The sequence below is a fragment of the Sminthopsis crassicaudata genome, chromosome 1 (assembly GCF_048593235.1).
Source record: "Sminthopsis crassicaudata isolate SCR6 chromosome 1, ASM4859323v1, whole genome shotgun sequence".
NCBI classification, from domain to species: domain Eukaryota; kingdom Metazoa; phylum Chordata; class Mammalia; order Dasyuromorphia; family Dasyuridae; genus Sminthopsis; species Sminthopsis crassicaudata.
Genome location: NC_133617.1, coordinates 561,673,738 through 561,690,993, shown reverse-complemented (window position 1 = coordinate 561,690,993; position 17,256 = coordinate 561,673,738). Strand labels below are relative to the sequence as shown.

At 35.9% G+C, this 17,256-nt stretch overlaps 1 protein-coding gene across 2 annotated transcripts in view; it reads left to right on the top strand.

Moving 5' to 3' along the window:
* The window catches only part of ADGRV1 (adhesion G protein-coupled receptor V1), a 710,827-nt gene that overhangs the window by 125,535 nt on the left and 568,036 nt on the right, over positions 1–17,256 (top strand). For both annotated transcript variants that reach the window (XM_074282108.1, XM_074282109.1), the window contains 3 exons: positions 3,121–3,301; positions 6,197–6,399; positions 9,041–9,170. In XM_074282108.1, the coding sequence (XP_074138209.1) occupies positions 3,121–3,301; positions 6,197–6,399; positions 9,041–9,170 (514 nt within the window). The remainder of the gene's footprint in view (positions 1–3,120; positions 3,302–6,196; positions 6,400–9,040; positions 9,171–17,256) is intronic.

Below are 17,256 nucleotides of genomic sequence, written 5' to 3'. Positions count from 1 at the left end.
TTTATGTAGTTATATTACTTCAGCCGTAGTGAACACTGTCAGCTATTAAGTTGGGGAAATTTTTTTTTTCAAGCAAACTAATGCAATAAAAGACTCCTTTAGAGCAAAATCTTTGAAGAGTGACTTTTTCCACCACAAAACTACTTAGAAAACCCAGCCCAGAAGCCCATAGGCAGTAGAGCAGTAGAAAAGAGAGCTATCATCAAAACCCTTTTAGACACATCTCCCAGCAGAGGCACATATGGCTGTAAACTTATGTGCTAGAGACATTGAAAATGTCTCCACCCCCACTCAGAAAAGCCTAGGGTGGTTGGAAAACCTCAGGATGGAGACCTTAAAACTCTGGACAGTACACTATAATCAGAATAGTGCAGCAGTAGTCAGATGCAAAAACTGTAGTCCCAGGCACTCCTCTATTCTTAGCCATTGACACTGAGATATTATAGAAGTCTGAGGATTTAGCAACCTGAACATTAAAGATCCAAGGTTGGGGGTCCTAATCCCACGTGGTTGATCTCAGCACAGGAACACAGGGAGATCCAAGGAGAGCCAAAATAGGACTAATCATTGTTCTCGAAGTATAGCAGGAGGGTAGAATCTGATCCCGGCCCTAAGCACTAATTTTGGGAAATAAAATTCCAAAGAAAACACTAACCAGCCTTAAAAAGTTTATGTAGTTTAGAGATTCTATCCCCTCCCCCAAAAGGAGAGAATGAATTTATATTGCAAAGAGACTCAAAGGAAAAAAAACAAAACATGGATTTCCCACAACTGAATATCCAGAAGATATGAAGCACAAGACTCTTTTTTTTTTAAATGAAATATGATCTTTGGAGGAAATTGGAAATTGGAAGAAGGATAGAGTTTAGAAAAGAAAGTGCTAAGTCTTTTTTTTTCTCTTTTTTATATTTTTTAATTAATATTTTTTATTTACCAGATATATGCATGGGTAATTTTACAACATTGACAATTGCCAAACCCCTTGTTCCAATTTTTTCTCCTCCTTTCCCCCCCACTAGATGGCAGGTTGACCAATACATGTCAAATATGAAAGTGCTAAGTCTTATCCAAGATATGGGTTCCTTTAAAATCAGCAAAGATCAAACAAAAGCCAATTCATGAGGGAATAAAAATTATTAGAATAATATCAAAAGTTTGAAAAAATAGAAGAAAATGTAAGGTGTCTGATATAAAAAACAACTGCCTTAAAACTAAGATCAAGGAGAGAGTTTTTACGTAGTTTTTAGTGTTTTATGCCAATTTTCACAGTTTTTAGTATTTTTATATCAAACACCTTATGTTTTCTTCTATTTCTATTCAATTTTTCTTCTATTTTTTTCAAACTTTTGATGTTGTTCTAATTGTCTATTTAGCTCTACCATCATGACCACTAGAAGAAGTTATTACCCAACTCTAAAGTGAAGGTCACTTTTATGTTATAATAATCTTAAATGAATAATAATTGATTATTGTGAACAATAGATATTCATTGAATGCTTGTTATTGTTGACAGAGCTAATGTCCAGAATTACATGTAAGCTCCAACTTTTTCCTAAATGTTTATCAAAAGATTAGGAGCTAAAAAAAGTATACAAAATAAAGAGAACATATATATAATTAAAATAATTCATAGAATTTTCACATTGGTAAAGGTACAAATTTGGACATTTGGACTAGATACAAAGTGTCATTTTGAGCAATGAATAATATACCAAAAAAAAATACAAATATACAAAAATATTTTTAAATTGTTCCAGGGACAATTAGCTAATGTAATAATAAAAACAGCTGAACTTTACTACATTGCAAATTAAAGGTTTTCAAAGCATGGCTTTTCATTTTCATAATAATTCTGTTAGGTAAGCATGACATGTATTATGATATCTACTTTACAGATAAGAAAACCAAGTTTGAGAGTTATAGTTCAGAATTAGCAGATGCAACATTGAAAGAAGTAAATCCTAAACCCAAATTAATACTTTATTTCATACAGATAACAGGGTTAATTATTATTTTGCAATAATGAATGTATTAATCACCCACTTAAAGTTAATTTGTCCCCCTCACTACCCTCAATCATCCCCCTATTAAGCACATTTTAAAAAAAATCTCACAACATACTTACATAATCCAGGATAGTCCTGGACACATTAGCCACACCCATGGTTTTTTCTAATCCTAAATCCTGTCTAGCAGTCCTCAGATTCATAAGTATGTATACATTAGGAATTACAGGAAACAACTTAAAACTGTAAGAAAATTATCTGGAAAAGGTGACAGGGCTTACCCATACTTAAACAACACAATTTTATATTATCATTTATATTTATATAATTAATTCTCATAATAGGCAATTGCAGAGGACTGAAATATCTATAAATGTATATTCAGAATTAACATCAAAATTTCAAAATAGTTTGTTGCTTTAAGAGGAGTTTTCTCTGTCAAAAGGTTAAAATGTTACATGCTTGCTATTGTGATCTACTGCAAGCTCTCTGATATTCCATCAGAAACTTAGAACTTGTCTTGGCTTAGTGCCTTCATGTTCATTTCCCTTTTTTAGATCTATTCTCATTCTTTATAAGTTTGTTTATAAGAAAACTTTCACAGATGCTAGAATTTACATAGTGATTTTTAGGTTTGCAAAGTGCTTCCCAAATACTATTATCTCAAATGATGCTTACAACAATCCTGTGAGGGAGATATTGTTATTATCCCTGTTTTATAGTTGAGGAAACTGAGGCAGACATGAGTTAACTGATTTGCTTAGGGGTCACATGGCTATTTTGGATCTAGGGGAAGATTTGCATTCAGTCCTGAATCTCAATCCCATCTTCTTCCACTAAGGTACCTAGTGGCACTTAGTTTGGTAACATATTTTGAACCACCTAACATTTGGGGACAGATTATACTTTATCCCATGCAATTTTTTTGTGGAATTTAATTAGGAGACTAGGGTTGTACACATATTTAAAAGTTGAATACAAACATTTTGGGATAGAAATGAGTCATGATTATAAATAACTAAAATTTTAAGTGTAGATTAAAGAATACTACTTTTTCTTTGAGGAATAATAGCCATGTTTCTAATCTAACATCTCTGAATTTTTATAATTCTAGGTCTTGAATCTCTATGTCATTGACGATGATATCCCAGAACTGAATGAATATTTTCGGGTGACTCTGGTGTCTGCAGTTCCTGGAGATGGGAAAATAGGTTCAACTCCTACTAGCGGAGCAAGCATAGATGTTGAAAAGGAAACAACAGATATCACCATCAAAGCCAGTGACCATCCATATGGTAATATTTTTGTCAGAAATTTGTTAAATGAGAAAATTAAGCTGAATGTCATCTCTTAACATGATGCTACAAAGCTCTATTCCTGAATTATATAAATATATTATATGCATGTAAAAACATTGAATAAGAGCTTTTTGTAAAATTATAATTAAAGGTATTTAAACTTCTAAAAATTGAATTTTTGTAAATACTACTTTTCTTTCTATTCCTGTTAAGGCATTCCTTCCTTTATATGTAGCCTAAAATCCAGTAGGAATTAGAAGTGAAGGTTTTATAGAGATCCAAGTTGTCTTTCAGTTACTGGAGAAATTTCCTTTGAAAGTGGCTCCCTTTGGGAGTCTGGTCTTAGATAGCAAAGCAAGAAAGAAGATTGGGTTTAAAAGGTAGGGTGGGGACAGAGAAGGGGATTTTAGTGAAATAGGCACTTGATCAGGATTTAAAAGCTTTTAAGTTCAGTTCTTTGATCAACCAGTAAGTCACTTAAACTCTTTAAGCCTTAAAATTTATATATGGCAAATAAAATCCTTGTGCTAAGTGATTTCTAAGGTTCCAGTTCTAACATTAGGCGATTTTGTATTTAGAAACTAAATAACAAAACTGGATGATCTTCCATCTCCCAGGTCTTTATACTGAGGTTTTAAAATAAAATGTGTTGCCACTTCTCATATAATAAGAGCCAAAAACGAATTCCAAATACTTTTTAATTATCTGAATTTTTTGAATTTGAGTAATTTGATCTTAGATAGTCTGATGGTGATTGTAATTGTAAATTTAAGTAAACATGAATTTGATTGAAATTCAGACATTCTTGTTTTTAAACAGATTGAAATTAGAATTAATTGAATTTTGCTTTTTGGGGAAAAGAGAAATGAATGAATGAATGAATGAAGCATTAGACTAAATAGAAAAGTAATTCAAGCTCTACTCTCTAGGACTTCATATTCTAAAGGGGAAACAACATGTATAGAAGCTATCTCATCCTAGTATTTATGTTGAAGATGAATTGTATACTTTATTCAAAATAAAATTCCATTAATACTCTCCTCAAGTCATTATGTTATTATGTTGGAGAAATGATCCTGGGTTATTGAAAACGATGGCAAGAGTGAGTAAGTTGTAGGTGATCCTATGAAAGTGGAAAGGTTTTCACTGTATATTTTTTATTTCAGGACCAACCTGGCTAAGGCTTTTCAGAAAAAAAATAAATATATATATATATAGGCAAGACATATTTTAAAGTTTAATCTGCATTATTGACATCTTCTGCATTACATTGTCTTGACAATTAGCAAAACAATAAATTGGGCCCCAATTTGTGGTATTTGTTGATTTCCAAAATACAGATATTCACAATGAAAATATAACAATTTTGGTCTGGTTCCATCTTACTCTTTCCTATAACATACCTGATCATGTATGTTCAGTCTTTGCTTAAAAATCAGTAAAGGGGATCCTACTGCTTCTTGAAGTAGCCCATTCCATTGGTAGATAGTTTTGTTTATCAGGAATAAATTTGCTTCTTTTAAACTTTTACTCATTGCACCTCATTTTGCCCTCTGGGACCAAGTAAAACAAATCTAATCCTTCTTATTTGAGATAGCAAATTAGTGGTAGTAATACTACTCATAATAGCAGGAATAGCAACAGCAGTAGTAATAGTAGTAGCAGCAGTAGTCATAATAGAAATAATTATGGTGGTGGTAGTAGTAGTAGTAATAGTAATAGTAGTAAGTAGTAGTAGCAGCAGCAGCAGTAGCAGCAGGGCAGCTGGGCAGCTGGGTGCTACAGAGCAGTGCTCCTGAGATCAGGAAGACTCGTTTTCCTGAATTCAAATCTGACCTCAGACACTTACTAGCAGTGTGCCTTCGGGCAAGTCACTTCATCCTGTTTCCTCAGTTTCCTTATCTGTAAAATGAGCTGGAGAAGGAAATAGAAAACCACTGCAGGGTAATGGCCAAGAAAATCCCAAAAGGGGTCCCAAAGAGTCAGATATGACTGAAAAATCACTCAAAACTAATAGTAGTGGTTGTGGTTGTGATAGTGGCAGTAGCAGTAATGGTGGTAGTGGTAGAAGTAGTTGTTGTTCAGTCATGTTTTCAATCATGTCTGACTCTTTATGAAATGATTTGCTATTTCCTTCGGCTATTCTATTTTATAGATGAGGAACTAAGGCAAACAGGGTTAAGTGACTTGCTCAGGGGTTACACAGCTAGTAAGTGTCTTGAGGTCCGATTTGAACTCAGTTCTTCCTGACTCTGGAACTGGCATATTGTGCCATCTAGCTGCCTACCATACTTTAATAATAATAGTAATAGCAGAAGTGGTAAAGTAGTTGTGGTGATAATAGTGGTGGTTAGTAGCTAACGTGTATAGTGTGTTATAGTTTTTAAAGAACCTTACAAATATTATCTCATTTTATCTCTGTCACAATGCTATAAGGTAGTATGCTATATTATTATCATTTTTTGCAAATATGAAAACTAAAGCTAGAAGCAATTAAGGGATTTGACCAAAATCATACAACTAGTTAAATGTCTGAATAAGAATTTCTTGACTTCTGTTCCAGTGCTTTACCCGTCTTGCTGCCCTAAATACTTTCCTCTACCTAATTGATGAAAACACAGGTTTTCATTTAAAATGAATTGACATGGACATGTATACATGTATTTATTTTATACTTTAACATATTTAACATGTATTGGTCAACCTGCCATCTGGGTGGGGGGGAGGAGGGGAAAAATTAGAACAAAAGATTTGGCAATTGTCAATGTTGTAAAATTACCCATGCATATATCTGGTAAATAAAAACTATTAAAATATAAAAAAAAAAATAAAATGAAAATGACATTTGTGAAGATGAAAATGATGGGTTTTGTGTGTGTGTGTGTTTGTTAGGCTTACTTCAGTTCTCTGTGGGAATGCCTCCTCAGCCTGATGATAAGATGACTTTGCCTACAACTAGTATCCCTCATATAACTGTGAAAGAGGAAGATGGAAAAGTGAAATTGTTGGTAGTTCGTGCACAGGGCCTTCTGGGAAAGGTGATGGTGGAATACAGAACAGTTTCATTGACAGCATTTAGTCCTGATGATTATCAGGTAAGTAGATGGGGATGTAAAATAGAATGCAAAATGTAACTTATCTAGCTACTTGCTACTTAGTCTTGTCCTTATAATATAAAGACAACATTATAAAAACAAACAGCTTTGAATGGCTTCAGAATCCTGATTAACACAAAGACCAACCATCCTATCCTTTTGAATATTTTTGTCATCAACAAAGTACTTCCTTGATATCATTTATTCGATTTGAGAAAGAAAATTGAAATTATAATCTTGGCCCTTACTAAAAAAGGAAATAGAAGGGCATTGAAATGAAACTATTATACAGTGATTATTCCTAGGCTTCTTTTCTCCACTGACAGAGCTATTTTATGTATCCTGTTGTTTCAAAAGATCATGACAAAGGTTCCCATCAGCTAACTACACATACATTGTTGATGGCACCTCTATCTAAAGTACAAGGAAACTGGCAAAGAAACTGCTTGAACAGTCTTAACCCTGTTTCTTAGTAATCCTTAGTTCTTTTATCTATTTAGTTTCTTTATAACTTTCTTTTAATTTTAAAATATTTTAACATTGTCTTCCCTTCAGAATGAATGCCCAAATTTCCCATTGTCTTGTCCATTAATGTGACATCTTTAATATTCTTGTAATTCCTTCTGTCCCTTCTAATTATGTGCCTTTGAATCCTTGGCCTTGTTCAAAGCTTGGTTCAGATACCATCTTCTTTGGAAGTCTTTATAAGTCCTTTATACATTTGAATCTTTCCTTATCTTCTTTTTACTCAGTCTGTTTTTGGTCCATCCATCTAGATTTATTTACACATGTTGTTTCCTTCATTTATAGGTAAGCTTCTTGAAGGAAGAGACTGTTTTGTGTTCCTTCTTCTTTTTTGGTTCTTTGTGCTTAGGTTACTACTTTTAGGAAGAGGTTTGCACTCCTTCACTCTAGTGTCATGAAATCAGAGAGAACAGCAAATGCCAAGTGGAATGAGCTGAGAGTTTATCAAAAAGTTAACATTTAAACAGTCAAGTAAACATTCCTTTCAGATATATTAATTTCCTTTTAAAAATTTATTTCTTTTAAATACATATTGCTTTATAAGTCATGTTGGGAGAGAGAGATCAGAGCAAAAGGGAAAAATAATGGGAGAGAAAAAAAAACAGAAAAAATAAATGAACATAGCATGTGTTGATCTACATTCGATAGCCACAATTCTTTTTTCTGCATGTAGATGGCATTTTCTACCTGAAGTCTGTTAAGATTGCTTTGGATCACAGAACCACTGAAAAGAATCAAGTCTTTCATAGCTGATCATTGCACATTCTTGCTGTTATTGTGTACAATGTATAGTCCTGGTTCTGCTTGTTTTGCTTAGCATCAGTTTGTGTAAATATTTCCAGGCCTTTCTAAAATCAGCTTATTTGTTATTTTTTTACAGAACAATAATATTTCATTATCTCTTTATACTGCAATTTATTCAGCCATTCCCCAGTTGTTTGGCATCTACTCATTTTTTCAATTCTTTGCCATCACAAAAAGGGCTGCTACAAACGTTTTTGCACATGTGGATCCTTTTCCCTTCTTTATGATTTCCTTGGGATATAAGTCCAGTAAAAACACTGCTGGATCAAAGGGTATGCACGGTTTGATAGCCCTTTGGATATAATTACAGATTTTCTCCAGAATGGTTAGATCATTTTACAACTCCACCAACAATGCATTAGTGCCTCAGTTTTCCTACATCCCTTCCAGAATTTATCATTATCTTTTCCTTTATCATTATCATTTATCCAGTCTGAGAGGTGTAAAATAATACTTCAGTGTTGTTTTAATTTACATCTCTCTAACCAGTAGTGTTTTAGATAATTTTTTTCATATGACTAAAGAAGATATATTAATTTTCTTTCTTTCCTTTTTTTTGCAGAGGCAATTGGGTTAAGTGCCTTGCCCCAGGGTCACACCAGCTAGGAAGTGTTAAGTGTCTGAGGCCAGATTTGAACTTAGTCCTTCTAACTTCAGGGCTGGTGCTCTATTCACTTTACCACCTAGCTGCCCTGATATATTAATTTTCTTAAAGAAAGAGTCAGGTTCAAAGTGCATCATTAAAATTTCAAAACAGAGATTTTCATAATGAATATGATACTCTGAAGAACAGTAGCCTTTTCTCTAAATGAATATCCACAATAGAGTGCTGGGATGATTGTAAATAAAATAGATTGCTCTTTTTTTTCTTGAAAAAATTTACTTAATAAAAATGTCATTAATAATATAACCAAATGCTGAGTAGATGCATTTCTAAATGCCTTATTTTTAAATGTCTTTGGTGAAAAGAATGTCTTGCAGCCCTTAAGTTTAATTATTTAATAGCTTATTGAAGTCTCCTGTTGAGTATTCCTTTATGACTTTGAATATTCTCTTGTAATAAGAGAATATCGAAAATAAAAATCCTTCCACTCTGACTTGACCAGAGGACATTTATTTAAAATTTGTGCTGAATTCTAGTCATCCTTATTTCATTAGCCTTCCATTTTATTTCTCATATTTTAGGTTATATGTTCAGCATCAGTAGCAATTTTGGGAATAGCAAAAATTTTAATTTGCTCAAAATCATAAAAGCAATGAATATAAATCAAAGGATAAATGCATATTTTTTGTTTTTGTATTTTTATTTCAGGATACTTCAGGAACCTTAGAATTTCAGCCAGGGGAAAGATACAAATATATTACTGTTAACATCACAGATAATTCTATTCCTGAATTGGAGAAATCTTTTAAAGTTGAATTGTTGAACTCAGAGGGAGGAGGTAAGGATTATTCATCAAAAGTTTCTTTTTTTAAGCTTTGTCATAAGACTATAAAGCCATTAAGGCAATATATAAATCTTCTTAAAGTGGGTAATTACTTTAAATTAAACACAGTTACACATTTCTTACACATTTCTTCTAGAGTCTTTGGTGAATTCATTTGTCTTTGAAAGGAGTCTAAATCCTGGAATGATTGAAGAATACTTCAAGAAATTTTGATTAAAATTTCTAGTTTATAATTTATCTTGCTACTTAAAAACCATAAGTCTTCCTATCTAAAATATAAGTTTAGAATTAAAAACTACTTTTAAAGGAACCATGTTTGTATGTTAACAAATGGACCAATAATAATTTATGATGCCAGACTTTTTTATATTTGTATTGAAAAAATAGAATGCTTTGGATTGAAAAATCTTTATCAAGTACATTATACTAAGATTCCATTAGCCATTGTGCTAGATCTTTTTGTGTCACTGCTGACCTGAGGGAAATGTGAATATGAAAGTGTAATTGCACTAAGAGTCAGCAGAGTCTGAATGTAATTCATAGCATTATCTTTAAATCTATGTCTACAAACCAGGTCACCACATCATTTGTCCTGGTAGGGAACAGAAGTGGTAGGGAAATATGACATGTAGGTAACCAAATTCACAAAAAGTTTCTTGATGTGGGGAGTAGAATATCTTGATTTTATCATGATTTTCACAATAACTTCTTGCATGATATGTGAAATAGCATAGTCCATGTCCATATAGACAGGAAATGCTATTGGGTAACAACTTTTGTTTGTCTCTCTCTTCAGAGAGACAATATATATATATATATATGTATATATATATATATATATATATATATATATATTATATATATATATATATATATATATATGCAAGTGGGGAAATTATGATTTTGTTGAAAATTAGATCTATAATAGAAAAATCATCTAAACAAAAAATAAAATTAATATTATAATTGACCTTTATTTCAAATAAAAGCAGCATATTGGAAAGAAACACATTAATGTATGCTCATAAAAGGCAGGAAAGTGGGGAGAAATATATTGTTCTTTCTTCAAGGAGAGTTTCCTCACAGGATTCTTGATGTACTACATTTGAAGGGAAGGACAATGCAATTAAGAGCAAAAAAAATGGCAGCAATAATTCTGAGAAATTTGTATACAGTAAATAAATGATAGAAGGCCAGTGTGTAAGGCAAGAGAAATAAGTAGGGAAGGGCAAGTGGGATTTTGCCTCAAGGAACAAATATTTAAATGATAGTGCAAGAAATTGCTGTTGCAGCCTAGAAAAGACTAAGTATAGAATCTAGTTAGTAGCAATAATTAGTTAAAATAGGAAGCTATCAAATAGTGTTTACTTCTCATAGCTCAAATTTTCCTTTAGGGAAATTTTAGTGTCACTTACCCTGTTCATAAAAATTTCTAGTTATGTGTCTAAAAAGCAATATGTAAAAGATCTGCTTTGCATTTTTCAAGAGTTGTTGTTTTTCCATCCATTGATTTCATTTGGTTATTTTTCTGATAATATTTTTTATTTAAGAAAGAAAAAAATTAAAAATAGTGGCTATATTATGCTTAATTCAAGAATCCCTGATTTTGTTATTGTGGAAATACTCTCTCATGAATTAAATGTCAGCATCTTTTTGTCCTTATGGGTAGTCTGCATGAGTTTACTCTGGCTAAAAAGAAAGAAGTATCATTCATTTGTCACCTTTCTGGTGATGAGTATTTCCATGCTGAAGCTAATCCTAAAATGATGAGACATACAAATGGTTGCCAGGCCAGTGCTTGCTTATGGTATTTGTCAATTTATCTCCTTTTAATAAAACAAAATACTTAAATGCTTATATATATATAAAAAAAGTTATCTAATTATAATAGTGATACTGCCAGCAACTTTGTTTTCTACTTCTTTTCCTTAAAGAATTTAATACATGATAACATGTAGTAAGAACCCCATATTTACTATCTCTGTGAGCATATAAAACATACTGTGAGCATAAGCAAACATAATGAGGGAAAGGAAAGGGAGAACCCCATTTCTTGGCGCATAAATAATAAGATAATCCCATGAGGCGCAGTATCCCCTGTAAATGAATTTACAGGCCCAAAAACCTAGATTGATAAATAAAAGGTTTATTGTAGAAATTTGGAAGTAAAGCTCAGTTAGAAAGACGCCAGGGCCAAAGGTGGCCACTGGGTGGGCAGGAACCCTTACATGGCTGGAAGGATACCATGTGTTGGTGGGGAGGGTTCCTGCAAAGAGAGGGCTTCTCTTGGATCTTTTATACTTAAAAGATGATGGGTGGTACCCCCAAGTTCTTAGTGGGCTTTTCAGTTAGCTCAGATCAGATGAGGGCTGGGGGAAGCTGAGCAGATAGTGGGGCTGGGCCCAGATATTCAAAAGGGTGCTTTTGACCAGGATTTGTGAATCAAAGTCAGCCATGGGCAGTCAGAGAGGAATCTTAAAGGGACCTCAACCCTCATCATTTGCCCCCTTAAACAGTTGAGACTTAAATTCATTTAAGAAAAAAAGAAAATTTGGGGCAGTGTCCTTCATTTAAGGGAAGGTTGAAGATTTTCAGAGTAGTGGGGTCCCCTCGTCTTGTTCCCCCTCAAACCATCACCTCCAGATGCATGTGGGAAAAGGAGCATTGGTCTCCTCTTAACTGCTTTGAGCTGACAAGGGTCGTAGAGATTTGGGGTTTCATGCCAGGAGGTGAGACGTGAGGTATGGGGGATGGCAGCAGGGCATCGAGGGGGTGTCCCGGTCAGTTGTCCCCAGTCAGTGTTCTCCATGCTGAAAGGCCAGCTGAGAATCTAAAGTGTGAAGCCTAGAAAAAACAGATCTCAGGAACAGTTTAAAAGTGGGGTGTCATCCAGAGTGGAGATGATGACATTAAGGAGAATGGGGCCTTTAGCAAGAAATGCATCAGTCCTTTCTGTGGGCTGCTTGTCTGATGGCCCACCTAATTATCAAAGAGAAATAGGAGAAAATGCTGAGAGAAAAGATCATCTGTAGCCTAGCTCTTTCACCCTTAATTTCCAGGAAAGCTAATTTCTCCTGGGGTTGGGATTAAAGGGTGTGGACTCAGAAGTCAGGGGAGGCAAGAGGCCTTGATATCTAGTAGATTTAATGAACCACTGCTCTTTTGTAAGGCAGGGTCTAGGGATGGGTATGTATCCCCAGTTGTCAGAGCTGCAAATCAAGACAAGAATGTGGTTTAAGATCTTGGAAATGTTGGAAAAACTATGCTGTTTTTCTTGAAGAAAGTTGGTTATTCAATAAGCAAAGATCCTGAATATTTTCCTTCCCAGTTTCCCCACTCTTTATGGGGAATGGGTGAAAAGCATCAGCATAGCCTACCCAGCTTACTGGCCCCTGAGGTGTTCGGGCTGTCCTGAGATAAAAGGGAAACAGGGCCAGACCTCAAACTCCTACCAGGGAGCAGGATGCTGGGGGGCCAGTTCAACCCTTGTGATGTTCTGTGGTGGTGAAAAGGCAGTTCTTCTTGTTCGAATTCAGGGCAGAGACTGGGGTCTTCTAAGGCTTAAGTCTAGAAGAGATTTATATTAAAAAGGGCATCTCTGCTTCTTTCTGAGTATCTGGAGGCAGGAGTTGCCTTGAGAAGAGAACTGAGAGTCTCAGGTTAGCGAGATAAAGGGAAACCAACAGGTGTTAGAAGTCAGTTTTGGTCTTACAGATCTCTACTAGTTGTCCAGTAGCAGACAGATGATCAGGCTAAATACTTATTTGCCCAAGCATTTAGGATACAGTGATTACATATAATCAGGCTGGAAACAGCAAGGTATGACATAATTGAATTGCATTAACAATTTCTATTGACTATTGCTCTGACCTTAAAATCAGTTATATGAGGAAAAAAATGCAAGAACATAAATTCTAAACAAATATTTATCATAACCTTATGTTGATAACAGTAAGGAATTTATCCCAATAAGTTCATATTTAAGTAGATGTTTCATAAGTGAACATTATTCATACAAATCAGTTTGCTTTTAAAATACCTAATGCAAATACAATCATATACAGAATGTCTAATTCCACATAAGAGAATTCAAGAAGTTAGCAGTTGAACTTTTTAGAAATAAATCCTACCAAAGTACGGATGACATTCACAGAAGCCCAGGCTAAGTTTGATTATTCTTCTTTTGCAACCTTTTTGCTTCAAAGGGGCTAGGTTTGCTGGTGTATCCTGATAGCAGGGAAGCCCTGTCAAGGTGGGTGGAGATAGATTAGTTAGTGGAGCTTATTGAGAGGCAGTAACCGGACCCCTAACTCTATAGCTTTCATTCCCTTTAGGCGTCCCTAAGAGAGAGAGAGAGAGATAGAGATACAACAAAAACTTTTTTGTCTCTATTTCGCCAGAGCTGTGCCATGACGTCTCAATAAGCAATGCTTGGCTTGAGAGTAGAGCTCCAGACAGTGTCATTCAAGTCCTGGGAAATTGAGCTGTCTCACCTCGCTGATAGAGTGTGGAGGGTTTGTGTTACCTCATGAACAGGAAGACTGAAATAGAGGCAAGAGCAATATTGGAGTAGGTTTCTAGAGAGATGACATAATCAGTAGAGACAGCATCTTGATAAGAGATTCCGATAGCTTGGGATGGGAGAGACATTCTGCTATTTTGAAACATAAGATCTTATCAAGTATTCTGATAAAGAGGCAGGGGGAGGTTTTGCAGAACTAAGAGGCAGGGAAGCAGGCAGGACTGAGTCAGGATAATTAGGGAAACTGAGTCAGGACAATAATAAACAAACTAGATTAAGACTAGAAAATGCAAGGACTTGTAGCAAAGACCAGTTTCTCCCTGATAACCCCAGAATTATTAGCATAGAACAGCACTCCTTATTCAGAGAGACACAAGTCTCCCTGTTTGAATCTCTGCAGTTGGGGGGCATCTCAGCCAGAGATGGACAGACTTTAGGTCTGGTCATTTGTGCATTTAACTCAGCCTCTGCTGTGTAGCAGTGCTCAAGGCAGTCCTGCTGCCCTAAGGGGGCACCCCAAGTCCATCAGGGGCTCTGAGAGAGAGACAAAAAATGAAGTTGAGAACTTCATTCTCTCTTTCTCTCTGGGGCAGGACAGATTTCTGAGTAAATTATGCAATTAGACCAAGACAGGCCACCCCAAATCATTAGAGTATCAAAATGCTCAAATAATAATTAAGGAACTGGGGTAACAGGGGTGGAGAAACAGATCAGAGAGGCTGCCAGTCCCAGGATAGGTGTCTGATTTTTGGTTGTTTCTAAAGAATAATCCCAAAGACTGAATAAGGGATTTCAAAATTAAAACATAAGCCAGCAAATCATAGTCTAGTAAATTTTAAGCAAAGAGTAAAATAGTTTCCAGTTCAGCCTGAACTTAAACAAATAAGATGTCAGTTTTTCCCAATTTTTTGACCAGCTGAAATCTCAGTTTCCTTCCTCCCCTGTTTGCAGAAATTATCAGATTATACATAACAGACTAGTAAATTTCCTGAAACAGTAATAAACAGTTTTATACAGAGCAATAGTCAGTTTTAGCAAGTCCCCCAGTTTTAATGAGTCTTAAAAAAAACCCAACAGATCAATTAATTTGAAAGCAGGTCCATCTCAGAACCTTCTGTGTAGAAGGTGGGTGTGGAGAAATCCCACATGGCCCCTCCCTACTCTGTTAGAAGAGGCAGGGGGAGGGGAAGGCAGCTAGCATTTACCTGAGGCTACAGGTACTTAATGCAGAGAATTCACCCATCCTTAGTGAGTAAGGTGCGGGGTGTTTGGTGCATTTAGAAAAGTCAGACCCTAATTGGAGATGCTAGGCTCCTGAAAAGAAAGTTGGGGGTTGGGCGAGTAGAGAGAGATTGGAACTCTACATAGAATTCAGATGTTAATTTAGTCATTCTCTAAAAAGCAGCTTGAGGGAGAATTTATTCTTCTTCTATATCCCTGGCTTCCTGGACTGAAACGCCAGAGAAGTTGATGCAAGAAAGAGACAGTTTAAGGAAGCTGAGGCAGTAAAAGAGAACTGTCGCACACCAGAACAGAGAAAGATTCTAGAGAGGCGCCAAATTAAAAGTAGTTAAGGAGTGTTTTTTAAAAAAATAGTTTCAATCTCTTTTTAATTCACCCCTGCCTGCCTGCAGTCGGGATGGGGGAAAAAAAGGAGAAATCAAAGGAAGCTATTCTCACTCTCTTAACATTTAATTTGCCTGGATTTGGAATTTTGTTCTCCAGCCAAAATTATAAAGATCTCTTTTCTGAAATGACAGCGTAGCCAAAGCTGCACTTCAGAAAAGAAATTTTAATTATTGGTCTATGGAACATAGAATGCCAATCAAGAAAAATAGGAGAATGCGCTAGGAGCTGAGACAGAGAAAGGCTTGAGCAGTTTAAATTCTCTGTCAAGGCTTTAGAGAGCAGGTAAGTATTCCCTGAGGCTTAGAAAATCCTATATCCAGCCTAGAGGGCATGTTCTAATGCAGGATGACTAAATCGGGAAACCAAGTCCCGTCTTAAAAGGTATGGGACAAGCTAGTTCTCTGAGAGCGTTGGAAGCCTTGACTCCTTTAAGAGCCAGGTAGAAGCTATGAGACGGGCGTTTCTAGAGATCTTGAAAAGAGTCCCCAAATCTCCCCACTGTACTCCAAGAAGGGGACAGGATGGGAGCATTTAAATGGCAGGTTGCCAAGCCACATGGGAGAGGTTGGAAAAGAGAGAGGATGGGGGAAGGGAGAGATGTTATCTTACCCAGTTCTTCTCCGGTGGTGAAGGTAAAGGCTCATTGGGTCGGTAGAGAGAGACACATCTCCAAGTTCAAGTTCACCCCGATCTAAATTTTTCCTCGTCGTGGCTACCACTAAGGTGGAGTTCGAGAGGGGCTCAAACACAGATTTCTCCCCCAGAAGAGATCAAGGAGACTGCTGGCCTGGGACCTGAGAGGGATCCTCAGAATGAACGGCCATGTGGTGGGGGGAGGGGTGAAGAGACACTTTCCCATGTGTCTTGGAGTCCTGGCCTGAGGGCATGCTTTTCTGGGGAGATAAAAGGATTAGAAATGTCTTGGAAAAGAAGGTCTTTTGTCTCTAGAGACAGAGTTAGACAAAAGGAGAGCTTTTACTCCCTGCCCAAAGCTGGTCTGTCCTATGTTTTAGAGATAGAGTGAGAAGAAAGTAGGAACACAGATATTCTTCCCAGAAGTTGCTTGAATTGCTAAGGATGATTGGTTCTGAGAGACCTGAAAAGGTTAAGGTTAGTTTTCAGGGTAACAATTTTTGGGGTCCCTGTACAGGCCACCAAATAATGAGGGGAAGGAAAGGGGGAAGCCCATTTCTTGGTGCATAAATAATAAGATAATCACATGAGGTGCAGTGTTCTCTGTAAATGAATTTACAGGCCCAAAAACCTAGATTGATAAATAAAAGGTTTATTGTAGAAATTTGGAAGTAAAGCTCAGTTAGAAAGATGCCAAGGCCAGAGGTGGCTGCTGGGTGGGCAGGAACCCTTACATGGCCAGAAGGATACCATGTGTTGGTGGGGAGGGCTCCTGCAAAGAGAGGGCTCTGCTTGGCTCTTTTATACTTAAAAGATGATGGGTGGTACCTCCAAATTCTTAGTGGGCTTTTCAGTTAGCTCAGATCAGGTGAGGGCAGGGGGAAGCTGAGCAGATAGTGGGGCTGGGCCCAGATATTCAAAAGGGTGCTTTTGACCAGGATTTGTGAATCAAAGTCAGCCATGGGCAGTCAGAGAGGAATCTTAAAGGGATCTCAACCCCCATCATACATACTTTATTATCTTTTCAGCATGAGAATTTGTAAGAAGAGACTGTGGGCTCTTATATGGGTGAATGGGGCAACTATAACAAAACTTTTTTATCTTTGGTAATGCTGTTTTCATTGATTTGAAAAAAAAATGTTACAAACACATATACATATGAGTGTACATATACATGGTACATATATGCATATATATATATATATATATTATAAGATATTATATAGGACTACTTAATAAATAAGATTACCTCATAGATCTATTTAGTTGTTAAGGAACTTGGGTGGGGCTCAATCT